A 27,609-nucleotide genomic window follows, 5' to 3' on the forward strand; every position below is an offset into this window, starting at 1 on the left:
TGGTTACAGCTGTAAACTTGCCATGTAGTTTTCTTACTATCCGAGTGCCCACCTCAAGTGTTCCGTGTCAGTGATTACACATGCTTTGTAGCTCAGTCTTGTCGCATGGTAGACAGGCGTCAGAGCAATTTCTGATATTGTACAGGTCAGCTAAAAGATGCTAGCTCAACAGCTCTGTCTACATTAGGTAGACATTCTAAGAGGGACTCACATAAAACGAGGGGACGCCGTGCGTGAGCTAATAGATTAATTTAAAAGTTAATGGGGTTGTAAGGGAATAAGATATTGATCACCTATCCTTAGGTTAGAGTGGCATGTAAACGTTTTGGCACCCCTAGTCAAAATTACTGTTATTGTGAACAGTTAAACAAGTTGAAGATGAAATGATCTCTAAAAGGCCTAGCGTTAAAGATGTCATATTTCCTTTGTATTTTAGGCACGCAAAAAAATATTGTAATTTTTTACATTTTAAAAATTACAAAAAGGAAAATGGGCCGATGCAAAAGTTTGGGCACCCTTTGAGATTTGTGTGCTCAGATAACTTTGACCAAGGTTTCAGACCTTAATTAGCTTGTTAGGGTTATAGCTTGTTCACTATGAGGAAAGGCCAGGTGATGCAAATTTGCCAGCTTTATAAAAACCCAACCTCCTCTAACCTTGTGCCAAAAAACAGCAGCCATGGGTTCTTCTAAGCTGCTACCTAGTACTCTGAAAATGAAAATGGTGGAGGCCCACAAAGCAGGATAAGGCTATAAGGAGATAGCAAATCATTTTCAACTTGCCCTTTCCTAAGTTCGAAATGTAATTAAGAAATGGCAGTTAAAAGGAACAGTGGAGGTCAAGATAAGGTCTTGAAGACCAAGCAAAATTTCAGTGAGAGCTTCTCTTAGGATAGATAGAGAGGCAAATCAGAAACCTGATTGACTGAGAAAGAGCTTCAGAAAGATTTAGCAGACTCTGGAGATGTGGTACATTGTTCTACTGCTCAGAGACACCTTCACAAATATGGCCTTCATGGAAGAGTCATCAGAAAAAAATTCTTCTGTGTCCTCACCATAAATTTTAGCATCAGGAGTATTATTATTATTTATTATTATAGCGCCATTTATTCCATGGCGCTTTACATGTGAAAAAGGGGTATACATAGCAAAAACAATTACAATAATCTTGAACAAAACGTGATGGCGACTGGTACAGGAGGAGCAAGGACTTTCAGGAGTATGCAAAAGAACATCTAAACAAGCCTTATGCATTTTAGAAACAAGTCCTGTGGACCCATGAGGTTAAAATAGAACTCTTTGGCCACAATGATCAAAGGTATGTGTGGAGAAAAAAGGGCACAGAATTTAAAGAAAATAATATCTAGCCAACCATTAAGCATGGGGGTGGATCAATCATGCTATGAGTTATGTTGCAGCCAATGGCACTGGGAACTTTTCACAGGTAGAGGGAAGAATGGATTCAATTAAATTTCAACAATTTCTTGATGCAAACATAAAACCATCTGTAAAAAAGCTGAAGTTGAAGAGAGGATGGGTTCTACAAATGGATAATGATCCTAAACACACCTGAAAATCCACAATAGACTACTTCAAAAGGCGCAAACTGAAGGTTTTACAATAGCCCTCACAGTCCCTTGATATCAACATCATTGAAAATCTGTGGCTAAACCTCAAAATAGCAGTGCATGCAAGACGACTCAGGAATCTCACAGAACTGGAATAATTTTCCAAGAAAGAATGGATGAAAATCCCTCAAACAAGAGTAGAAAAACTCTTGTCTGGCTACAAAAAACATTTACATGCTGTGATACTTTCAGAAGGGGATGCTACTAGGTACTAACTCTGGAGGGTGCCCAAACTTTTGCATCTGCCCATTTTCCTTTTTGTAATTTCTAAAATGTAGAAGATGAATATTTTTTTTTTTTCAAAAAATACAAAGGAAATGTGTCATCTTCAACTTTCATCTTCAACTTTCATCAAAAGTTCACAATAACAGTCATTTTGACCAGGGGTGCACAAACTTTTACATGCCACTGTAAGTCATCAATATTAGATTGGTGAGGGTGTCATAGCTGTCACCCTTGCCAAACAGCTGATACCTGTTGCTATTGCCATTGACTTCAAAGGGAGCTGAGCTGCAGTACTTGACAATGGCCACTATAAGGTGTACAGATCTGTAATATTCCAGCTCCATACACTGTGAACTTCCAACATCAAGTATAAGCTGATCAGAGTGGTGATGGGATACTCATGGCCTATTCTAGGGATAGAGCTTCAATATTTTAGTCTCCGACCACCTCATAAAGGGATACTCCCATCTCAGATATTTACAGTATAGGATAGGTGCATGTTTCAGTGGATATGCCACAAATGTTTAATATAGAAATAACCCTTTAATTGTTGAGCCACTCTTTTAAGACCACAATAATGCTACCATTCCATCAAGTTCTATCAGGATTTTATAAAATGTATTTCTGAATGGAAACATCACAGCTGTCAATCTTCAGAAACCATGACTATTATGTGCAAAGTACCCAAGCATTATTTACTACTAAGTGATCGACAATGGTCCTGTCTGTAGATGGAGTATCCAATATATCACTTTAAAAATCACTTTGGAACTGAAGATATGACAGACAAATTATTTAGACTGATTTGCAGTGGCTGTGGGAGGAATACATTGCAAGGATTTCCCGAAGTACATCTTTGACTAAAGTTGACCATGAAGATTTGCATAGCTGTGGTCTTGTGTCCAGTCCAGTCCTCCATGGCAGGAAGACCAGTGCAGTTTTCACTTCTGTAGCCGGCAACCTTGACAAACATCCTGGGTGTCTCTAGCTTTTACAGGGTCCCAAGATGTCATAACATTGCAGCACGATGAATGACATGATTACACATGATGTCTAGTGACTAGGCCTAACACTACAACATGACATTGAGGGGTCCAGTAAACTCCAGAAGCTCCCAGAATGTCGGGCTTAAGATGCTGGCCCAACATTGAAAACTGCACTTGTACAGCTGCCAAGGAGGACCGGACTGGATTCCAAACTAGTGGAGCATATATATTTTTTGCTCCACTCTGCCTCTGAAGGATGTCAATAGACAAACAGTGGCGTCCATTTCCCATTGGCTCACATGTTACAAGAAGTCTATCATATTGCATACAGAAGAAAAAAAAGGTACACAGATGAATAACAGACTGACGTATACCAAAGAGGCACTGTTTGTCCTCAAACAGTGAATGGGGGCTTAAACTTTTGACATGTGCACTGGAAGTACTCACAGTGCATATGGCAAACAGACACTACAATATCAGATTGTTGGGGTATGACACAAATCAGCTGTTAAGAGTTTCCCGAGGTTGCTGGAAGTACACAGTGTATCACTGCTCTATCTCTTATGTAGTGGCACTGCAACTCAGCTCCTAAGTGAATGTGAAGCTGAGCTGAAGTATCTGAGAATGGGAACTAAACAGCATACAGGGCTATGGTGTTCCTGCTTCATACACTGGAAACTTCCTTCTGCTGTGGGACCTGATAAACGCTGATTGGTGGAGGTGCCAGTTGTCAAACCCACACCAATCTGACATAGGATAGGTCATCCATATCATAGTCCTGGACAACCCCTTTAAGTGAGGAGTGGTGATTATTTTTGCCAGAGGTCTCAGGAAGGACAAATAATTGGCAGCCTTTTCTCCATTGAGATGTATTCAAATAATTCCAACAGTAGAGGCGTAAAATATATGAATTCACAATAGTTTAAGCACAGACATGCTTCTTGCTCATTATTCTTATAATTGTATTATTTTTAGGACAACCCCTCTACAGAGATTGTGTGGCCCTTGAGATTCCGCATTCTGTACGAGATTGCATTAGGGGTCAATTTTCTGCATAATATGACTCCACCATTGCTGCACCATGATTTAAAGACACCAAATATCTTACTGGATAGTGAATTCCATGTGAAGGTAAGTTCAACTGCAATTTTAAAATAAATAAATTCAAAATAAATTTAAAATATGCTCACTAAGCAAGTACCGTCTTACCATATCTATCATTATATGTGATTACACAATACATTAGGATGTGTGTGTGTGTACTAAGGAATTCGATTATTTATGGCCATTGTGTGACTTTTATGCTGCATTTTCACCAGTTTTCCTCCTGCAGGCTCTGTTTCTAATATTTATCTGTCTCTGACCTAGTAGGAAGAGGCTAGCTGCTATAATGTCTCTCCATACATAGTTCACACAGACATCAGGGATTCTTGCTTTCCTTTGCTATGTAGCACATGTTCAGAAGCAGCAGCGGTAGCTTAGAAGTTATTATACAGCAGTACTGAGCAGTGTAGTTGTGAATCCAGTACTGGTGTGAGATAAAACACTTACTAGAAAGGAGCTGCACCATCTGTATGTATATGTGCTTTTATATTACTTTCTCATTCTGCTCCTCATCTTTTCCTGCTCTATAGACTTCAGTAGATAACTGTAACCTGATCCCTTAGTGAGCTGGCCATCTGTCTTGTCATGAGAAAGACAGATTTCAGCAGTTTTTCAGAGTGAATGATGAGTTCAGGAGATAGGAGCAGAAGAAGTGGCTCCTATGTGGAGAAATAAATAGAAGCTGAAGAAGTGGCTCCTACATGGAGAAAGAAACATATTATTCTGATAAGATATACTACAAGTTTTTTTTAAGCCAGTTTCACCGTGTTTTTCTAAAGTTCCCTTTATCCACAGAAGAGTAAATATTGGTAACAGATTTTTTTTTAGACTTTGTAGCAAAACCAGACGAACTACCGCTTTTATCTTTGATATTAGTCATAGTCACACACGAAGCATGACGACAGGCGAGGCCCAGAATATAATAGAAAGGATAATAGCAGCCCAGCCAATCTATGATTACTGATGAAGCTGCAGGTGCTGAGCTAAGACCAGGTTCACATACTGGATTTTTCTTGCACTTGGATTTCCACATCCGAGAAAAACTGATGCCACTCTGATCAGAATAATCGGACCTTTTTTCTCGATGTAGAGCGAACACTAGTGTGCACCTACCCCAAGGCCATGTTCACACCTTCAGTATTTGGTCAGTATTTTACATCAGTATTTGTAAGCCAAAACCAGGAGTGGGCGATAAAAACAGAAGTGGTGACGTGTTTCTATTATACTCTTCCTCTGATTGTTCCACTCCTGATTTTAGCTACAAACACTGATGTAAAATACTGAACGTGTGAACGTGGCCTTAGGCCACGGCCCACAATCAGTATTTGGTCAGTATTCGATCAGTATTTTTTCTCAGGAGAGGAACAATCAGAGAAAAGGTATAATAGAAACAAGTCACCAATTCTGCATTTATCACCCACTCCTGGTTTTGGATTCCACTCTTGAGAAAAAATACTGACCGAATACTGATAGTGGGGCCATGGCCTAATGCTGAGTTCTGGACCGAAAACAGCAGTGCATGTCACAAGGCATGAAAGAATACCAAAGAGGAAATGATTGCAATGCCCTGCAGCCTGGAACTTCTCAAATATTTTCTCAAAAAAGATTCATTTTTTTCCTGTGCACTTTTACTAAATACGGGGCACATTTGCTAAATTGAAAACTAGAGTCAGATGTCTTGTGCCAGTATGTTTTAGGCTACTGTGTTAACCACTGAGCCATCGTGCTGCCCATAATAAGATTTGCTGATCGTTCCATACATTTTTGGAGGTTTTAAGAACTCAAGACATCACAGATATAAAGTAGTGATTAGGGGTGGACATTTACACAGAATAATAGATTGCATTCAGCTGGGCATCAAAAATGAGAAGACTTTACCTTTTGCATTCTTTTCAAGGTAATTCTTAATAAAATACTGAACTATAGCCAAATTAAAGAGCAACTGTTATAAGAAAATAGCCACCATGCTTCATATATGAGAGAAAGTCAAAATAATTCCGCACTGCGGCTATATGACAACTTCTGTTGGCAGCACTGTCTTATCAGCACATTCCATACAAAGTCGTTGTCTCCCCAGTCATTGTTGTGCAGGTTTGAATTTGTTATGTCAGTTCATTTGTGATTGTGGTACGAGAAACCATAGCTGCTCCACTTGTGATTTGCATGAAAGAAGAGCAGCATGTAGTGATTTGTTTTTTTGTGATCTGAGGCTGCGTCTGGTGGCAATATTTATTGGAGACTTTGTGCATAGTATGGAGAAAGTGTTCTGTATCAATGAAGTGTGTATGAATGAATAGAGAAATTGATACAGGGAAAATATATATTTTTGTACCATGTTAGCCAGTAGATAGAAAAATATTTAGATTTGAGAGTCCTCAGTGGTTGATACCTTTTAATGGCTAACTGAAAAGATGGTAACAAGTTGCAAGCTTTCCAGACTACTCAGGTCTCTTCATCAGGCATAGTATAACACAAAATCTGAATGTGATTCTTCAGATTTTGTGTTATACTGTGCCTGATGAAGAGGCCTGAGTAGTCTCGAAAGCTTGCAACTTGTTACCATCTTTTCAGTTAGCCATTAAAAGGTATCAACCACTGAGGACTCTTAAATCTAAATTTTTTTTAGAGAAATTGAAGGAAGGTTTCACAAATGTTAGCCATGAAGAAGGAGCGAGACACCCATCTGACTGATGAACTGATTCTGGATAGAAGAATGATAATGGATTATGTCCCCTGAAAGTAGTCCTATGAGGGCGAAGATTCACATCTGATGAAGAGGTGAAGACAGCGGTGCATTCATGTTGACTCGCCCAGGGGAATATGGGAGACTCGGTACCCGGGCCTTTACCTTCTTGGGATGTCACGGCAGTCGGCTCCCGGGCCCGTACCCTGGGGTCACTTTTTAAAAGGGGTTTGTTAACAGTTTTGTCTCGTGACGCCACCTGTGGCTCCTGGTAATGGGTACCAGTGCTGCTGCAGACCTCCGGGGGTGATGGGATGGCAACTGGGATGTTTCTGCTCCCCACAGGCAGATCGGGCCCCCAGGGCAGGGTTGATGGAAGGGATGCAGGTGAGAAGTGGCCCGGTCGGGTCAGGGGGAATGACGGACACGCACACAGGGGATTCGCTTCAGTACCTTTACTGGTGTAACGGCAGATATGGTCCACAGTACCTTGTAGGAAGGGTGCGTTTCTGGACTCTCCGCAGTGAGCGGCTAGTAGGCCTCCTGGTCCATTTCTTCCTCTCTCTAAAGCTTCTGGCCAGCCTGGAACTAGGCCTAGCTTCTTTGCTGTTTCACTCTCTCACCTGTTTGCTTGGTGATAGAACTTTTCTCTGGCTACCACTATCCCTGGATGCTGTGGCCTTCGTGGTTCCTTGTTCTTTAGATGATTGTAGCTTCAGGTTGACCAGGGGTCTAGAATCCTCCTGGTATACCAGTTGTCCCTACTGGGCGTAGAGGACCCTGTAGGCGCAGAACCGGTGTCCAGCTTGTGTTCTGGGGTGAGCCTAAGATGCTCCTCTGCCCCCATAACTTCTCTCACTCTTCTCCTTGCCTCCGGCCCCACTCTAGGCGCCAAGGCTTCAGCACGTGCTTTGGTCCCTGGCTGGCCCTCAGCACAGCAGCTCACATGCTGCTTCTTCACTGATCTCAGCGCCAGCACACACTGACTCTAACTCCACCTTCCAGTCTATATATATATCCCTAACAGGGCTCCCTCTGGTGGTATGAGGTGGAAGGGCAGAGGTGTCTGTGTGTAGTAAGGGCCTCCTGTGGAGAAGTCCGTCCATGCACCCTTTTTGGGTCCTGTGGTACCTGTAGTAGCAGGGTGCCACAATGTTTTGCAGCTCAGCCTATAATTTTTTAGGCCGGGGGCGCCAGAACGTAAATTCTCTCTTGTGAGAGAATCAGATTGATTATGTAGATGACACTCAGCTCAAACTTTGATCTGAGTTTGCTCAGAGTGTCAGCTCAGTCTGATCCAATTCTCTTGGATGAGAGAAAATCGTAGCACAAGTGGGGAGAAGATGTGAATCAAGATTTCTCCATTTTGTGAGTCTGCGGAAATTGGACTGCACTCAGATGTCGAGTGCAGTCTGATGTTTTCCCGCACCAATAGACTTGAATGGGTAAGTGGGAGCCGATTTGCGCAGCATCTTCTCATGCTGATTCGGCATGAGAATAAAAACACTGATCAGCACTGCCCCACAGTACAACATTGGTTTGAGGGCTATTCGATAAAACATCGGATAGTGTGACGCCCAGCTGTGCTTGGAATCACAGATTCTAGAAGGGTGTATTGAAGGAGGCCCCTATAACCATTCACACATCTCCACCTTCCACCTCAGACCGTCAGGGATAGATAAATAGGGAAGGTGGAGCCAGGCAGCAGTTAGTCGGTTGAGAGAGCTCCTGCAGAGTGAGACACAGAAACAGGTCAGTCTGCAGTGGAGCTCAGTGACTCAGTAATTCCTCTGGAGAGTTCAGTTAGTGCAAGCCTGAATACAGAGTTGAGCCCGGTTGAGTCGTAGCTCAGAGAAGTGAGCTTTAGGTGTACCGGTGCCATAAGATCGGTGAAATGCGGCAAGCTGCCGTTAGTGTGAGTAGCCTATTGAGGGCCCGAGTAGGCCGAAGGCGAGTGGAGAGTTAGTACATAGGGGGCAGAGGAGCTTAATTGGCTCACCCCGAAGAAGAATGTACCGGACACCGGGTCCGAAGTTTACCGGGATCTCTATGACCCAGTAAGATATAACCGGAATCCCTGGAGAACTACAAGTCCCAGGATCGCTAAAGTGCTGATACGTAACAGAGCCAGGAGACACTTAAGCCCGTAGCTAAGGTGCTTTTACTCCAAGAGAAGGCCCTACCACAAGGTCAGCCAGCGCAGGACGGAGACAAAGTTAGGCCTAGCTCCAGGCAGGTCAGATCCTGACGTGCACCCTTCACCCTACAGTGCTCCGGGACGTGCCTGAATTTCCATCAGTAAAAGGTACTGAAGTGACTATCGTGTCTGTCCCTGTTCTTGCCCTGATCCAGCTGAGTCTCACCTGTCCTGCATTACCCCGTCATACACTGCCCTGGGGCCTAGCTCCATCTGTGGGGAGCTATACCATCAAGCTGCCTTATCACCGGCCTCAGTGGACTGAGCAGCGCTGGTGATTCTCACCAGAAACCACAGGTGGCGTCACGAACTCTTTTATAAAATCACCCAATTATCCACCCCTTTTTAAGGAGCGACCCCAGAGTACGGGCCCAGGAGCCGACCACCGCGACATCCCTAAAGGCCAGGCTAAAGGCCCGGGTACCGAGTCATCCCCATTCCCCTGGGCGAGTCAATAGCACTTGTGCAATGTATATACGCGTCTGAGTCAGCTCTTTGAGGGAATAGGGAAGCTTGTTGATACATGGAGAAAGTTTATTGAAGAGGATCAAGATTATGTAGAAAAGTTATGTATTTGTCTTTTCTGAAATTTGATTTAAAATAAATTCTACAGGTGGAGTGCAAATAATTTTTGACTCACCCTCGTATGTTAGCAATAACTTAATATCAAATGAAAGGGAGTATATGATGACAGGAGCAGATTATTATTTATGTTCTGTTACTATGGTGACACACAGGACTGCATGAGAGCTGTATTTAAAAGACCTTTTGCATTTCAGAAAGACTGGGACAGTAAAAATGGCAGCTCTGGAGGGAATAATACAGCAGGCTCTCGTCCCACAGAGCATCTTATAGGTTCCTGTATTGACAGTGGTAGTGCCCAAATTCTAAGAATAATTTGTAAAATCGAAAGTGCACACCAATAATTACATCTAAGCACATGACAAGCCAGATTATTTTTCTCTCTTCTTACTTTAGATTGCTGACTTTGGTCTTTCGAAATGGCGCATGTTGTCGCAGTCATACAGTGATCAGAATCCACCAGGAGGAACGATCATTTATATGCCCCCAGAGATGTATGAGCCGAGCATCAAAAACAGCAGAGGAAGTGTTAAACATGATATGTACAGGTATGAATACAGTGAAAGAGATTGACTCGTGGACTCACAGATACATTTTCTAAATTGATTTTAGGGGGAAACAGATGACAGCAAAAAAAAAAACGAAATACATGAAAATATATACAGAACTACCACGCGGTGAAGTTGCGACCTGACAGACGATAGGACACTGGGAGTCAAATTTATTTTTCTTAGATAAAGGTGTATTCTCAAGGTGTCTCTTGAGCAGCTCAGAGCAAAACAGTTGCTTTACTTCTTGATTTCTGGCAGGGCGGGCTCTCCTCCTTGAGCTGTAATTTTAGGAGAACTATAAAGCTCAGCACAAGTTCTGCTATAACACATTCAGCTATCAGTGGTTTAATCTGAGTCTACACTGTTATCACTGGATTTACATATAGAGAAAACAGGGCATTAGAACAAGCATACAACAGTTCTGCACAGCAAGAGCAGAGAGTCATGGTTTGGGGACTTTCCCTGAGGCTGCGTGCCCACTATGCGTTTTTCAAGCGTTTTTGCCGTGGAATTTCCACAGCGAAAGCGCTTAAAAAATGGTTGGTAATATGTGCCCCATGGTCCAAAATGATAATCCGCATGTGCTATGCACATGCTGCGGAAATTTCCACTGCGGATTATCATTGCGGAAAAATACGCAGCATGTCCATTAATTTTGCGGACACGCAGCTTAATTGCCGCCATTGACTTGCATTGAATCGCTTAATATCCGCATGAGTAGAATCATAGAATCATAGAATGGTAGAGTTGGAAGGGACCTCCTGGGTCATCTGGTCCAACCCCCTGCTCAAAGCAGGATTCACTAAATCATCTCAGACAGATGTCTGTCCAGCCTCTGTTTGAAGACGTCCATTGAAGGGGAACTCACTACCTCTCATGGCAGCTTGTTCCACTCATTGATCACCCTAACTGTCAAAAAGTTTTTTCTAATATCTAATCTGTGTCTCCTCCCATTTAGTTTCATCCCATTGCTTCTAGTCTTTCCTTGTGCAAATGAGAATAAAGATGATCCTTCTACAATGTGACAGCCCTTGACATATTTGTAGACAGCTATTAAGTCTCCTCTCAGTCTTCTTTTTTGCAAGCTAAACATTCCCAAATCCTGCAACCGTTCCTCATAGGACATGGTTTGCAGACCAGTCACCATTCTGGTCGCTCTTCTCTGAACTTGCTCCAGTTTGTCTATGTCTTTTTTAAAATGTGGTGCCCAAAACTGTACACAGTATTCCAGATGAGGTCTGACCAAAGAGGAGTAAAACCGATAATGACTTCACGTGATCTAGACTGTATGCTTCTGTTAATACATCCCAGAATTGTATTTGCCTTTTTTGCTGCTGCATCACACTGTTGACTCATGTTCAGTCTATGATCTATTAGTATACCTAAGTCTTTTTCACATGTACTGTTGCTTAGCTATATTCCTCCCATTCTGTATATGCTTTTTTCATTTTTATTGCCCAGATGTAGTACTTTGCATTTTTCCCTGTTAAAAACCATTCTGTTGGTTGTTGCCCACTGCTCCAGTTTATTTAGGTCTTTTTGAATCCTCTCTCTCTCTTCTCTAGTATTAGCTATCCCTCCTAGCTTTGTGTCATCAGCAAATTTAATCAGTTTACCCTCAATCCCTTCATCTATATCATTGATAAAGATGTTGAACAATACAGGTCCCAGGACGGAGCCCTGTGGTACCCCACTTGAGACATTCATCCAGCTGGATGTGAAGCCATTTACAACCACCCTTTGAGTCTGATCACTAAGCCAGTTATGAATCCACCTAACGGTTGCCTGGTCCATTGCATACTTGGTCATTTTTTCAATAAGGATGGTGTGAGATACTTTGTCAAATGCTTTGCTGAAGTCAAGATATACTATATCTACAGCATTTCCCTGATCCACCCAGTCAGTGATTCTGTCATAGAAGGAAATTAAGTTAGTCTGACATGACTTGTTAGTTACAAACCCATGCTGACTCTGGTTAATCACTTCATTCTTATCCATGTACTTACATACATGTTGTTTAATAATTTGTTCAAAGATCTTTCCTGGTATAGAAGTCAGACTCACCGGCTTATAGTTCCCTGGGTCCACCTTCTTCCCCTTTTTGAAGATAGGAACAACATTTGCTCTTCTCCAGTCTTCTGGGACTTCTCCTGTTCTCCAAGAATTTTCAAAGATTATGGAGAGTGGTTCTAAAATTTCTTCTACGATCTCCTTCAGTACTCTGGGGTGTAATTCATCTGGACCTGGAGACCTGGAGTACATGTGCACATGCGGATATTAAGCGATTCAATGTGCAGATGGTACCCGGGTTTGGAGAAGAGGAGACTCTCATCCAGACCCGGGTACCATAGAACCTGTAAAAAAAAAGAATTTAAAATAAAAAATAAACATATACTCACCTTCCGATATCCCCGGTGTTTTCTCCAGTGCGTCCGGTCTTTTGTATGGTTTGCAGTGGTCTAAAAGGACCTGCGGTGATGTCATTTAGACATGTGACAGGTCACGTGACCGCTGATTATACTGTGATGAGTAGAAATAACTGAGCGCCATTTCTGCTTTATATTCTAGCTATGCTATTATTATGTGGGAAGTTCTCTCAAGAAGGCAACCGTATGAAGGTAATGACCAAGGAGAACATGCAAACTGCAATATGTAACACAATGTACAACTATTTTCTAGCATTCAGTATGTTCTTAAAGGGTCCGATTCATTAAAGGGAATATGTCAACACATTTTTGCTAGCACATCTGAGAACATGTTATAGTTGCAGAGACCCTGATTCTGGCAATGTGTCACTTACTGCGCTGTTTGCTGCAGTATTGAAAAAATCAGATCTACCAGTTTTCTAAATGCTGAGATCTCTGTATCCCCACCCATACCACTGATTGGCAGCTTTCTGTGTACATGCGCATAAGCAGAGCAATCAGTGGTGGGGGCGTCTTTGGACTATATGGCAGCGGGTTAACTTTTACTAGTCCTCTAGTGATAATCTCCTTCTGATAACATAGTAACATAGTTTTTAAGGTTGAAGGAAGCCTAACATATTGATGTTTTATCAAAACTACAGCAAGCAGCCCAGTAAGTGACACATCGCTGGAATAAAGTTTACTGTCTCTACATTATGTTGCTCTCAAATTAGGTGGCAAAAACCTGGTGACAGATTCCCTTTAAAATTGGCGTATGTGTATACGATATATATAAATATACATACCATATAATATGTAATATATGAATATTGATGCCTACATTCCAGTGATTATTTTTATTGTCACTGTTGTTCTGTTTTATATGAGTAATGATTGTATTATGAGATTAATAATATAATTTTATTTTATTTTAATAGGTGCTATAAATCCAATGCAGATCATGTTCAGTGTAGCAAAAGGAAGTAGACCAGACACTAGTGAGGAGTATCTGCCCTCTGGTATTCCCCACAGGGATGTATTTGTTTCATTAATGCAGTCCGGATGGGCCAATGATCCAAATGACAGACCTGCTTTTCTAAGTGAGTAAAATAATCTGATTAATGTTTTTTCTGGAGACTATGTGCAGCCTATATTAACACCTTAAGCTTTATTCACATGTCGTGTTTTTGCTGCTTTTTTTAGGAAAATTAAAAGCTGATTTTACAGCACCAGCAAAAGCTATGAGATTTCAGAAATCTCATGCATACACTTTGGTTATTTTCCTGACTGAATTGGAAAACTGCTGTGGTTTTGAAAACTGCAGCATGTACATTCTTTCAATGGTTTTGCAGTGTTTTTTCACCCATAGAAAGCAATGAGTAAGTGCAAAAAAGCAGCAAAAACACTGCTGTCAGCTTTTGCAGCATTTTTGATGAAAAAAACGCAGGTACAGTAGGATGTGAAACACATTTATTTTTGTGATTTTCTCAAGTTTAAACCATAATGTCTTGATATCCTCATCAGAGCATGGATGTTAGTATTAGTACAGTTTAATTAAATTAGTGATATGTGTTAAAGTAAACAATTCCCTACCAACTCATTGACTTATCAATGTCTGAAAGTAAACAATGCCCTACCAATTCAATGCCTTACCAATGAGTTAAATAAACAATGCCCTACTATTTACACTGTTTTATCATTTGAAATTTTGTATTTTTTTCATGAACTCATATATGAATCCAGCTTTTTTGTTCAGAATATTCACTGTTTTTTCAGACGTAAAAAACATTTCCCCTTAAATAATTTGATCAAATTTCCAAATATGTTTTATGTTTTCACATGAGTCTTGCATTGGCAGCCTAACACCTTGTATTGTTAATGCTTGCAATGTGGGAGCAAAATTGAATTTTGGGATCTTGAAAAATGCATTAAAAAAAAAAAAAGCAGCAAAAATGCAGCAAAACCTGCGACTTGGCTGCAGCTTTTTTACTGCCAAGAGATCAGGTTTTGGCTGTAGAAAGAAAGCATAAAAAAGAAATGTGTGAGCATAGCCTTAGAGAACATTAAGGATGAATAACATTGAAAAGTTAACATTGCTTTAATTTACACCTTTACCTTTATATTTTTCCCAAAACCTTTTAATTATCATCATATTTAAGATGAAAGGTTCAGCACTTCAAATTGTAGCTGTACTTATTAATGTCAATTTTTGCATGTCACACATAACACCACTGTGATACATGACTTGTAGCACAGTTAGGATGTTACACGCACATCACCTAAGTTCAGATAGGGGCGAGACCGGTTACATGAATTCGTTGGAATCCTGGGGGAACCGTTATTCTGGGCGACCATAGGCTGCAGCTTCTCTCAGGCACACGATAGATTCAGTTGCTGACCAGACACATCTGACAAGAGTCTTCATAAACGATAGAACAGTAGCATTTAATGAGGCACAGCCGTGCAATGCAAATGTCTCTTTGAGCAACAGTCTCCAGTAATAACAGTACAGTCTCCTTTGCAGCACAGCAGTACACAGTCTATTATCCAGGTAGCATAGTACAGCACAGTTTTAATGTATACACAACCACAGGCTTTTCCTTCACAAGGACTCAATAGTACACAGCATTCTTTATCCTGCATGGAGATGGAGGGGGGAAGGGTGTGATGAGGGAGATGATCTCTATGACAGGCTTCCTTCCAGTCCTTATCTTTCTGGCCAATAACAGTCCACACTGTTAGCTCAGGCAGTCTAACTGACCTTTGTTTAGCTTCCCTCCTGACCTGAATTCTGTTCCCTTGCCTTCTGTGAGATACAGATCGTAAGCCACCTTTCTCTTTGGCTCTGGCCAGACAGTAAACAACTTCCCCACAGTCCCCCTGGGGCTCTGTTTAAACACCTCCCTTCTCCTGTGACTGTGTTAACGCCTCTAGTTGCTGGATGCTTCTGGAGCACAACACTTCCTGTCTCCTGTGCTTGTGTTACTTCTAATAGTTGCTGAATGCTTTTAAAGCAACAGCACTACTTCTGCATGTCACAAGGAGCAACATTTTAGCCAGAAGTTCCCTTTGCACTATACAGAGACTAAACATTAAAGAAATGAAGAAGTTCTCCTGTAATTTGGACTCTGACTTCTTATTGCTTATGTGTCTTTTTTGTGGATTGGAGGCTGGTACTGTTACTCAAGAAGCCTGAAAACTTAGCAGGAAGATGCAGCCTGAAACTGTCTTGAGACTTTATCAAAGTTCACGTCTCACCAGCACACCGCCTTTATAATGAACTAACTACTGAACCCGTTCTACGCCGGGGGGGGCAAGCATTTTGATTGGTATATGCTCCCCCGTCCTGGTCCATGCTCCCCCATCCTGGTATATGCTCCCCCATCCAGGTACATGCTCCAACAATTCTGGTATATGCTCCCCAATCCTGGTCCCCCATCCTGGTATATGCTCCCCATCCATCCATCAATAAAAAAAAATACTTATACTCAACTTTTCCCCTCGCCCCTGCAGCGCATCAGCACTTGCGCATACCGCGCTATCCAGTGCCATTTTGTTGAAGACACTGTGATCTCTGGAGAGGCTGTAGGAGGTGTGTGGCTCCGGAGTCAGCGCCTACGCATAGCGTGATCTCCAGTGCCATTTTGTTGAACAGAAACAAAATGGCGTCAGATAGCGCGGTATGCGCACGTGCTGATTCCTGCACCATTTTATTTTTATTGTCTGCGCTATGCGCATGCGTGGACTCCGGCGCCACTCTCCTCCTCCAGCCTCTCTGAAGATCACGATATGTCCCCACTGGCGCCGGAGATCGCACTATGCGGTAAGCGCCTACGTATACTGCTATCTCTGGCGCCACACTCCTCCTCCAGCATCGTCCTCCTCCCAGTCTGGGATGTGTCTTTCTGTAGGCACAGTCTATAGAGGATTCGGACAGAAGGACACATCCCTGGTTATATTAGAGATCCTCCCCTTCATCTCAAGTGCATGGTTCTATGACGTGGAATTTGTATAGGAAGATATGAAGTTCAGCACAGTTTATTTCAGAAACATGGAAAATATAAAACAGCAATCTCCATCAGTAAAATTACCGTGAGTAAGACCACAAGGATGAAACAATTTGGTTTAAATTATGAAGACTGCTATTTTATATTTTCCATGCTGCAGCTTAAAGGGATTGTCCAGTACTTTAGATTACCCCCCCCAATGTATCCCCCTGGGGCCCCTAAGACTTTTTGTAAATACCTTCCATTGCAGATAATGCCTGTGAGTGGCACTATCACTGGCCGCTCACAGGCATCACGTGACCCCCGGCTGCAGCCGGCTCTGACATTCGCTGATGTCACGACAAGTGCTGGCAGCAGCCGGGGGTCTTTGTCTTCCTGGTTTCACGGTGGATGCCAGGCAGTGGGAGGGGTTACCCCCACACCCGGCATCCACTGCATGCTCTGCCTCTCCCCATTCATTGGGAAAGCGTGGGGTGGATGCTGGGTGTGACCCGGGGGGTAACCCTGCCCACAACCTAGCAGCCACCGCGGGAGCCCCAGCGCTGAGTCACACCTCACTTGTCGTGATGTCAGCGCGGGGTCACGTGATGCCTGTGAACGGCCAGCGATGGCGCCGCTCACAGGCATTATCTGCAATGGAAGGTATTTACAAAAAGTGTTAGTTGCCCCGGCGGGATACATTGGGGGAATAATATAAAGTAGTGCACAACTTCTTTAAGCTTTAGCTTATTATGCGCAATACAGTCATAAGCCTAGTCAATGAAGCACAGGTAGAGCTTCTTCTTATACTCCCTCATCTTTTCTATGATGCATCTCAGGTTTGCGATGTTATCACAGGTCCTTCTACTCTTTCGGAATCCCTTTTGAACATCATGAAGTTCTCTATCAAGAACGTTGCCCATGCACTGGTGAATGATTTTTATAAGGACTTTGCTTGCATAGGGAATCGGGATGATTGTTCCTGATTGATCTTCTGGCATAGTCATTGTGGTTCTTGGGACTTGTTTGAGCATCTCTGAAGGGATACCATTCTCTCTCCTTTTGTTTTCAACCTCTGTGGACTGCTGGACTTACATGATTAGAGTGTTGGGGTAAAATAGATGGAAGAGCCATTAGCAATCTGAGATATACAGATGATACACTCATGCTGGAAGAGAGTGAGGATGACTTGAAAAAAAGCTTAAGATTAGAGAATCCTCAGTGGTTGATACCTTTTAATGGCTAACTGAAAAGATGGTAATAAATTGCTAGCTTTTGTGACTTAATTATATGTACCAAATATCCAGCTGGGGGTCTGCATGTTGGGGAGACAGGACAAAAACTTAGTACAAGGATGAATTCTCATCACCACACAATAAAAGAAAAAAGAATAGATTTACCTGTGGCCAAACATTTTTGTATCCCTGATCACAGAATCATGGACAAGAAGTTACTGGTATTAAAAGGTCATTTCAAATCTCAGAGAGAGAGAAAAATTTGTGAATACAAACTCATGACAACCTTTGACACTCTCAGTGCAAGAATGAATGTGTCGCATGGATTTATGTCATTCTACATCAACTAAGTAATGTGCTCCTCAGAACTGCGGGGTCATCACAACCCTGGACCAGACTTCAATGACAGGACAATAAAACTTTCACACTCATCTATGAACTTCTCCAATATTTAAGGCCACAACTCTTTCTCCCCCCTCCTCATACTCATCTATTGCATTATTCTTGTGCCCCATTGTGTATAAATATGCAGTTCTTCAGATTTTGTGTTATTCTATGCCTGATGAAGAGGTCTGAATAGTCTCGAAAGCTTGCAATTTGCTACCATCTTTTCAGTAAGCCATTAAAAGGTATCAACCACTGAGAACTCTCAAATCTTAATATTTTTATATCTACTGGCTAACAGGGTAAAAAGATAAACACTACCGTTCAAAAGTTTGGGGTCATTTAGAAATTTCATTATTTTTGAAAGAAAAGCACATTTTTTTCAATGAAGCTAACATTAAATGAATCAGAAATACACTCTATACATTGTTAATGTGGTAAATGACTATTCTAGCTGCAAACGTCTTGTTTTTATTGCAATATCTACATAGGTGTATAGAGGCCCATTTCCAACAACCACCACTCCAGTGTTTTAATGGTACATTGTGTTTTCTAACTGTGTAAGAAGGCTAATGGATGTTGAGAAAACCCTAGAAAATTCTTGCACAAGTATGTTAGCCCATCTGAAAACGGTTTGGCTGATTTGAGACGCTATAAAATTGACCTTCCTTTGAGCTAGTTGAGAATCTGGAGCATTACATTTGTTTGTTCTATGAAACCCTCAAAATGGCCAGAAAAAGACAACTTTCATGTGAAATTCGACAGTATTATTGTTCTTAGAAATGAAGGCTATTCCATGCGAGAAATTGCCAAGAAACTGAAGATTTCCTACAACGGTGTGTACTACTCCCTTCAGAGGAGAGCACAAACAGGCTCTAACCAGAGTAGAAAGAGAAGTGGGAGGCCCCGCTGCACAACTGAGCAACAAGACAAATACATTAGAGTCTCTAGTTTGTTAATCGACGCCTCACAGCTCCTCAATTGGCAGCTTCATTAAATAGTACACGCAAAACATCTACAGTGAAGAGGCGACTCCCGGATGCTGGCCTTCAGGGCAAAGAAAAAGCCATATCTGAGACTAATAAAAGGAAAAGATTAATATGGGCAAAAAAACACAGACATTGGACAGAGGAAGATTGGAAAAAAGTTTTATGGACAGACGAATCAAAGTTTGAGGTGTTTGGATCACACAGAAGAACATTTGTGAGACACAGAACAACTGAAAAGATGCAGGAAGAGTGCCTGACGCCATCTGTCAAGCATGGTGGAGGTAATGTGATGGTCTGGGGTTGCTTTTGTGCTGGTAAAGTGGGAGATTTGTACAAGGTAAATGGGATTTTGAATAAGGAAGGCTATCACTCCATTTAGCAACGCCATGCCATACCCTGTGGACAGCGCTTGATTGGAGCCAGTTTCATCCTACAACAGGACAATGCCCAAAGAACACTTCCAAATTATGCATGAACTATTTAGGGAAGAAGCAGGCAGCTGGTATTCTATCTGTAATGGAGTGGCCAGCGCAGTCACCAGATCTCAACCCCATTGAGCTGTTGTGGAGGCAGCTTGACCAAATGGTATGCAAAAAGTGCCCATCAAGCCAATCCAACTTGTGGGAGGGGCTTCAGGAAGCATGGGGGGGAAATTTCTCAAGATTACCTCAGCAAATTAACAGCTAGAATGACAAAGGTCTGCAATGCTGGAATTGCTGCAAAGGGAGCATTCTTTGACGAAAGCTAAGTTTGAAGGAGAAAATTATTCTTTCTAATAAAAATCATTATTTCTAACCTTGTCAATGTCTGGACTATATTTTCTATTCATTTTGCAACTCATATGATAAATAAAAGTATGAGTTTTCATGGAAAACACAAAATTGTCTGGGTGACCCCAAACTTTTGAACGGTAGTGTATATATTTCCTGTTGAAAAAAGCTGTTCTTGAAGTTTAAAGAAAAAAGTGAGAAGATTGGACTTTTCCTGAACATCAAGAAGACCAAAATCATGATTACCACAAACCAGGAAATCTATATAAAAATCAACAATGAAGAAAAAGAAGTGGTCTACAACTTAGTTTTTTTTTCTTGTGCCCTTCATTAATTACAATGCCAGTATGACAGCAGAGATGAAGCTTTGAATAGTATTGGGATGTGCATCCATGGTACACATGAACTGAATATAAAACTGCAAGGACGTTTCAAACACCATCAAACAAAGACTGATCGTGGCAATTGTGTTCTCAATTGCGACATATGGGTGTGAAATGGGGACATTAATGAAAGTAAATAGAATAAAAATAAATGCCTTTGAGTTATGATGCTGGAGAAGACTTCTGTGAATTCCATGGACAGCTAGGATCACCAACACAGATGCTTTCAATCATATAAATCCAGAGTTGTCCCTGGAAGGTAAGATCATCAAACAGAAACTGACCTACTTTGGACATGTGTTGAGGGCAAATTCACTAGAAAGGAAGATGTTACTCGGAGTGGTCTGTGGTAAAAGAAAGCAAGGGAGATTGAAGGCCCATTGGCTGGACACCATTAAGAATGACATGGCAATGAACATTAAGCAATTGAAAGAAGCCATAGAAAAATAGGGAAGTATGGCGAACAATGGTCTACAGAGTGTCCAACGAGCAAACACAACTGAACGAATAGAATCTTCCAGGTTCCTGAAATAAATGCAAGTTTTCATAGTTTGAAATCGGAATGCTGAACGTCATCTCTTCTCTTGAGCAATTCTAAAAGTCTGACATAGAAATAAAACTTCAACAGTATAGTGATTTGACATTTTGACACATTTTTTGGTGTAGGAGGATTAAATAACATTTATTTTTTCACTATAAATTATACAAATTATAGGGTGTATATTCAGTACTCTACCTTCATGACCTATTATAAGGACTGCGCCCCATAGATCTTCTTTGCACAACTTCAGCTTTTTAATACGCTTTCATAAGGCAAATTAGCATAATTTACTGCAAGAATTGATCAGGATTGTTGGCAAATAAGAAAGTGTTTTAAAATTTAGAAGATTCATTCTAGAATGTAAGCAATGACTGGGGTCATTTGTTATTTTGACATATGTCATTTCTAGCTACCATTTTATTAACACTTTTTCTTGTTTGACTTGCTTTCAGAATGTCTACTGGACCTTGAGCCAGTGATCAGAAAATATGATGACATCTCGATGCTGGAGGGGATACTGCAAATAAAAAAAGTAAGTTACCACTGTCTACAGCTAGATAATGTGATAGGCTGCCATAGTCCTACACCCCTCCACTCAGCTCCGGCCATGGGCATTGTGTTTAGTATGTGGTTTTTGTCTTGTGGTCCAGAATGGCAAAATCATCTTATATTCAAAGTTTGTTAGACTACGGTATTAAAGGGGTTGTCACCTCTTCAAGCCTCAGCCGATCTAGCACAGATGCTCTCACGGTTCCTCTCCGGTCTCTGTTTACAAGCCGCCAGCAATGATGTGTTGTACGGACATATGAAAGTTGCCGCCAATTAGTGGCCTCAGCACACAAGTGCCATATTATATGTTACATGTAACTGCGGAGGCCACTGATCCATGTCAGTGGTCACATGCAACCACAGCACATCATTGCTTACTGCTTGCAAAGACCAGTGATGGATAGGCCATAGGATCTGCTCTCGATCAAGTTGGGATTAAAGAGGTGAGCAGTGTTTTTGTTATTTTATACAATTTACCGTTCTTGGAAACAGATTGATGGGGTCTGGTTGCTATGACCCCCAATGATCACTGGAGATGGTTTTTGTTTGCTCTGATAATAGAATGGTAGTGGGCATGCGTGACCACCATCACACAACTCACTGTCATGTTCCATTATTGCTCCAATGGACTCATAGAAGTCAATAGAGTGGTGGTCGCGCCTGTGCACTACAGCTTCATTCACAATTTCTAAAGATGATGGGGGTCTCAGTGGATGGATCCCACCTATCATATCATTCATTTATCAACTTGAATGGAATAACTTCTTTAACATAAAAATTCCATACTGATACTAAGATTCTGACCAGTAAATGCAAATTAATATTTTATGGCAACATATAATATCTTCCTTTCCAGTCAAGAAATAATATCTCATGTAGCTCAACATCAAGTCAGCCTGTGGATGAATATCAAGTAACCTCCTTGCACAGCAGTTGTCCGGTAGGTGATAACATGCATCTTTTTATGATAATGTGTAAGGAATGGAAGAAGTGGAGAATGCCAGAGTCATCTCATCACGTTTAGGGGGAATTGCCCTTCTCCCCCTAAAGTGCCACTATGTATGTACTTAAGCCTTTTCCTACATTCTAATAAGCCCCTTTTGTGGCTTAGTGATTGGTGAATAACTATAAAATTAACTTTATATGTGCGTTCATGAAAAGCACAGCTGTGGAAGACTAGTCGTGGAAGAGGGAGCATTGATTTCCCCAAAATACTGCTCCCTCTAATCAGGTACGCATGTACCAGTGGAATTGAGCGATATAATTTGCTAGTGACGTCACTCTAGAAATCTCCCTCGTGTGTGCGATGTTCTGCCTCCCTGGGAATGAGCAATGAAATGTTCACTCCCAGGTTATATCGGTGCACTCCGCATGCCCAAGAAGGCAGCAGTGACGCAGACCTTGGCCAGCAGCGAGATTTGCAAAGAGAGGTTTGAATTATGCCTAATGACATCTCCTTTCTGATAACTAAGAAACAACTCAGTTTTCCTATAAACTGATCTCCAGAAAACCAAAATATTCCTTCCTGCTCGTCCATTGGATCTTAGCCATACACTCATGCAGAGTAAGTACAGGACATGTGATGAAAGACACGCACAGTTAGGCTTCTATGATATGTAGATTTTTTTGCATGTTTATAAATGTTTATGAAAAAAAAACAACAAGCATTATTAATACCTACACTTTTATTTTAATTTTGTACACTTACAGTGGCATGTACAGTGGCATGTAAAAGTTTGGGCACCCATGGTCAAAATTACTGTTATTGTGAATAGCAAGCTGAAGATCAAATGATCTCTAAAAGGGCTAAAAGTCAAGATGACACATTTCCTTTGTATTTTAGGCAAAAATATATATATTTTTATCTTTTACATTTTAAAATTTGCAAAAAGGAAAATAGGCTGAAGCAAAAGTTTGGGCACTCTTGGGGATTTGTGTGCTCAGATCTTATTTAGCCTGTTAGGGTTATGGCTTGTTCACTATCATCATTAGGAAAGGGCAGGTGATGCAAATTTCCCAGCTTTATAAAAACCCAGCCTCCTCTAACCTTGTGCCAGAAATCAGCAGCCATGGGTTTTCTAAGCAGCTGCCTAGCACTCTGAATATGGAATTGGTGGAGGCCCACAAAGCAGGAGAAGGCTATAAGAAGATAGCAAAGCGCTTTCAAGTTTCCCTTTCCTCAGTTCGAAATGTAATTAAGAAATGGCAGTTAAAAGGAACAGTTGAGGTCAAGATAAGGTCTGGAAGTCCAAGCTAAGTTTCAGTGAGAGCTGCTCGTAGGATTGCTAGAGAGGCAAATCAGAACCCCCTGCTTGACTACAAAAGACCTTCAGAAAGATTTAGCAGACTCTGGAGTTGTGGTACATTGTTCTACTGTTCAGAGACACCTGCACAAATATAGCCTTCATGGAAGAGTCATCAGAAGAAAACCTCTCCTGTGTCCTTAACATAAAACTCAGCATCAGAAGTATGCAAAAGAACATCTAAACAAACCTGATGCATTTTGGAAACAAGTCCTGTGGACTGATGAGGTTAAAATATAACTCTTTGACCACAAAGATCAAAAGTATGAGTGGAGAAAAAAGGGCACAGAATTTCAAGAAAAGAGCATCTCGCCAACCATTAAGCATGGGGGTGGATCAATCATGCTTTGGGGTTGTTTTGCAGCCAATGACATGGGGAACATTTCACGGGTAGAGGGAAGAATGGATTCAATTAAAAATTCAACAAAATCTTGATGCAAACATAACACCATCTGAAGCTGAAGTTGAAGAGAGGATGGCTTCTACAAATGGATAATGATCCTAAACACACGTCAAAATCCACAATGGACGACCTCAAAAGGTGCAAGCTAAAGGTTTTACAATAGCCCTCACATTCCTCTGATCTGAACATCATTGAAAATCTGTGGCTAGACCTCAAAATAGCAGTGTATGCAAGACGACTCAGGAATCTCACAGAACTGGAAGAATTTTCCAAAGAAGAATGAAAATCCCTCAAACAAGAATTGAAAGATTGTTGGCTGCCTACAAAAAGCGTTTCAAGCTGTGATACTTTCAAAAGGGGGTGCTACTAGGTACTAACCATGCAGGGTGCCCAAACTTTTGCATTAGCCCAGTTTCCTTTTTGTAATTTTTAAAATGTAAAATAAGACAATATTTTTCTTTTTTGCCTAAAATACAAAGGAAATGAGTCATCTTTAACTTTAACCCTTTTAGAGATTATTTCATCTTCAGCTTGCTTAACTGTTCACAATAACAGTAATTTTTACCAGGACTGATCAAACATTTACATGCCTCTGTAAAGCCCGTTTAAAGGGAACATGCATTCCTAGGAACTTTTATTCTCAACTAACTGCAATCTCAACAGATCGGCAAACAGCTGAAGAACGAGTAAGACCCTAGTTCTCCACGTAACAATGATTTTTAAGCATGCCTAAAATTAATTTGTCATTGGCAGAATATTGTCCTGTGTAAACAGAAGAGGTCCTGCCAATATCATGATATTCTATGTGTACAGGACAATAGTATTAAAGCGGTTGTCTGGCATTAGGCTACAAGTCTGCAGTTACTCTATGTGACTGCATGTGACATGCAGAAGTAGTGCTGTTGCTTCAAAAGCATCCAGCAACTGTTACAAATAAAACAAGCACAGGAGACAGGAAGTGTTGTGCTTCAGAAGCATTCAGCAAATAGAAGGGTTAACACAGTCACAGGAGACAGGGAGTGTTCTAGCAGAGCCCCAGGGAGACTGTGGGGAACTTGTTATTATAGTCACCAGTCACCTAGAACCCATGGAGACATTTGGAGTTGCCAGGAGGGACCCACCGGTCGCCTGGCCCCATGGAAACTCTCGGAGAGGCCAGGTTGGGACCCCTGAGTCTCCTGGTCTTGTGCCTCGATGGACTGCTAGCTTCTTAAGCTTGCCGCTACTTTCTCTCTATGGGGGCCCGCCCGAAACGGAGGGCCACTGGTTGAGGTAGTCGGCCCTGGAAGTCTCCAAAGTCACGGCTGTTCTATCCCAGGCGGGCGCAGAGGAAGGGTGAGACTGTGTAATGTTGTGCCATCTTGGGCACTGTTCTGTGTGTTTATTGTCCGCTTTGTGGTTCAATAAAGTATTGCCATGCTGTTTTACCCTCAGCCTGTGTTGTCTGAGTAGCGTTACCCCCACAAAAGTCCCTGGGTCTTCACATATTGGTGGCCGCGGTGGGATCCTACTCAGCCCAGCGGAGCTGGGGAAGCTGCAGGTGATTGGTGTTAGTACACACCGTCAAAGGGCTCCCCAACCAGGGAGGCATGTAGACGGACACAGCAGACCATAGGTGAGGCATACACAGCGGGTTTCGGATGCTACCATGTCCAACCCCACTAGCCCGGCGTTGGGAGGAAGACCGGAGAGGATATACAGCATCAACTAGATTTGGCAACTACAGGAGCTGTGCCAGCTTCAACAGACTGAATACCAGGCAACTGACAGTCATCGTATTTAATTCAGGAACCACAGGATGCAGAGGACGACATGTGTGGACACAATGGATACCAGTCTGTTTTCTTCAATTACGTTTGGAGTTTATTTGCAAGGAAGACATGGAATATACTTTGAGGAAACTGGATAATGCAAAGTTTTTTTTTTCTCTCATGAAGGTGAGAACTCTTACATTCGTATCTGTGCTTAAAGACCTGGTGATGGACTGTCTCCAGTAAGTGGAGAAGGATGATTGGGATCCTGTCATGTCTGGCTAATTAAGATTGGGGGAGCAATGTGACAATACAGAGTAAAATCTTAATAAGCCAGATGATTAGATTAGTTAAGCCAAGAGAAGTACACTATTATGTTTAAATTGACTTGTAAATATATGTGTATCTCTGTGGGTGTGAATGGATTAGTATTTGTATATTTGTATAACCCTGAATGCTGAATTCTATTAATTTGGAAACAATCATGTTTTCTATGCTAATGACAAATTGTACTAAGTCAGCTAAAGGTTTATTTGCAATAGCCCACTGTATACCAACTATGTAAATAGTGCTACAGACAGGATCAAGGAGAAGCAGAAGAGACATGTGTTTCTGTAGCAGAGTGAGACATGGGACAGAGAATCAAGGATCATCAGAAAAGACCTTAGCAGGAGAATGAGAGACATCCTCCAGGACAGCAGATGGATTGCATGGCATTACCAAAAAGACACATTTGAATTCTATATGATTCTAGCCTAAGGGTACCGGCCATGACTGGAAATATTCGGATCTGCTCCATTAACCATCAGAGAGACATGGATACATTTTTAGGGAGTCCAGGAGAGGACGAAGAAGTCACCTGGCCCCATGGATATGTTGTTTTGGGGTTGATAGGAGGGACCCACCAGTCACCTAGAACCCATGGAGACATGTGGAGTTGCCAGGAGGGACCCACCGGTCGCTTGGCCCCATGGAAATTCTCGGAGAGGCCAGGTTGGGACCCCCGGGTCTCCTGGTCTTGTACCTCTATGGACTGCTAGCTTCCTAAGCTTGCCGCTACCTTCTCTCTGTGGGGACCTGCCAGAAGCGAGGGCCCACTGGTTGAGGTAGTCGGCCCTGGAAGTCTCCAAAGTCGCAGCTGTTCTATCCCAAGCGGGTGGAGGAGGAAGGATGAGACTGTGTAATGTTGTACCATCTTGGGTATTTGCTGGGACTGTGTGTTTATTGTCCGCTTTGTGGTTCAATAAAGTATTGTCACGCGGTTTTACCCTCACCCTGTGTTGTCTGAATAGGGTTACGACCACGGAAGACCCCAGGCCGCACATGCGCAGTGAAGCTAGTAATCACACAGCCTCACTGCGCACTCATGGGGAATAGAGTGTCATTGCGCATGCACAGTGAAGCTGCGAACTACATACTGTAGCTTCACTGCGCACGCGCGGGCAACACAGCGCCTGCGCAGTGAAGCTGGTAATTACACAGCCTCACTGCGCAGGCGGCCGGACATGTACAAATGCACATGCGCCCCACAATAATCGTGTTTGCCGGGAGTGACGCGCCCCCTGGGCCGTGGGGTACTCGGTGCCGGGCCGGTCGTTGTTAGGGAAGATGTCACAGTGGCGGCGACCCGGTCCATGACCCAGGGCGGTCAATAAAAGGGGGATATTTACATGGGATTTATAGTTCTTATATACAGTTCGTGACGCCACCTGTGGTATGCGGCTAAAGGGAGCCGCCGCTGCGGAGCAGGTCCTCTGGAGCTGGTGTGAATGCAGCAGAGTTGGTTCAGCTCTCCACAGGCTGAGCTTAGCTGCCGGGCAGTGTAGATGTTGCTGTTATGGAAGTATCACTCGTGGTGCAGTGTAGTGCAGGGGGTGATGGCGCAGCAGTAATAATTGACAGAGACAGTGGGGTGCAGTCTTCCGGATTTACTCACAGTTCTTACTTTGCTCCTG

General features: G+C 42.2%; 1 protein-coding gene across 1 annotated transcript in view; it reads left to right on the plus strand.

Moving 5' to 3' along the window:
* RIPK2 (receptor interacting serine/threonine kinase 2) overlaps nucleotides 1–27,609 on the plus strand; it is a 74,123-nt gene that overhangs the window by 19,244 nt on the left and 27,270 nt on the right. The window contains exons 3-8 of the mRNA XM_073679552.1: nucleotides 3,814–3,969; nucleotides 9,801–9,952; nucleotides 12,524–12,573; nucleotides 13,299–13,460; nucleotides 21,101–21,180; nucleotides 22,054–22,137. Of these exons, the coding sequence (XP_073535653.1) occupies nucleotides 3,814–3,969; nucleotides 9,801–9,952; nucleotides 12,524–12,573; nucleotides 13,299–13,460; nucleotides 21,101–21,180; nucleotides 22,054–22,137 (684 nt within the window). The remainder of the gene's footprint in view (nucleotides 1–3,813; nucleotides 3,970–9,800; nucleotides 9,953–12,523; nucleotides 12,574–13,298; nucleotides 13,461–21,100; nucleotides 21,181–22,053; nucleotides 22,138–27,609) is intronic.

This window comes from Phyllobates terribilis, unplaced genomic scaffold, assembly GCF_046119375.1.
Source record: "Phyllobates terribilis strain yellow unplaced genomic scaffold, ASM4611937v1 Scaffold_4__5_contigs__length_816908805, whole genome shotgun sequence".
Taxonomy (NCBI): Eukaryota; Metazoa; Chordata; class Amphibia; order Anura; family Dendrobatidae; genus Phyllobates; species Phyllobates terribilis.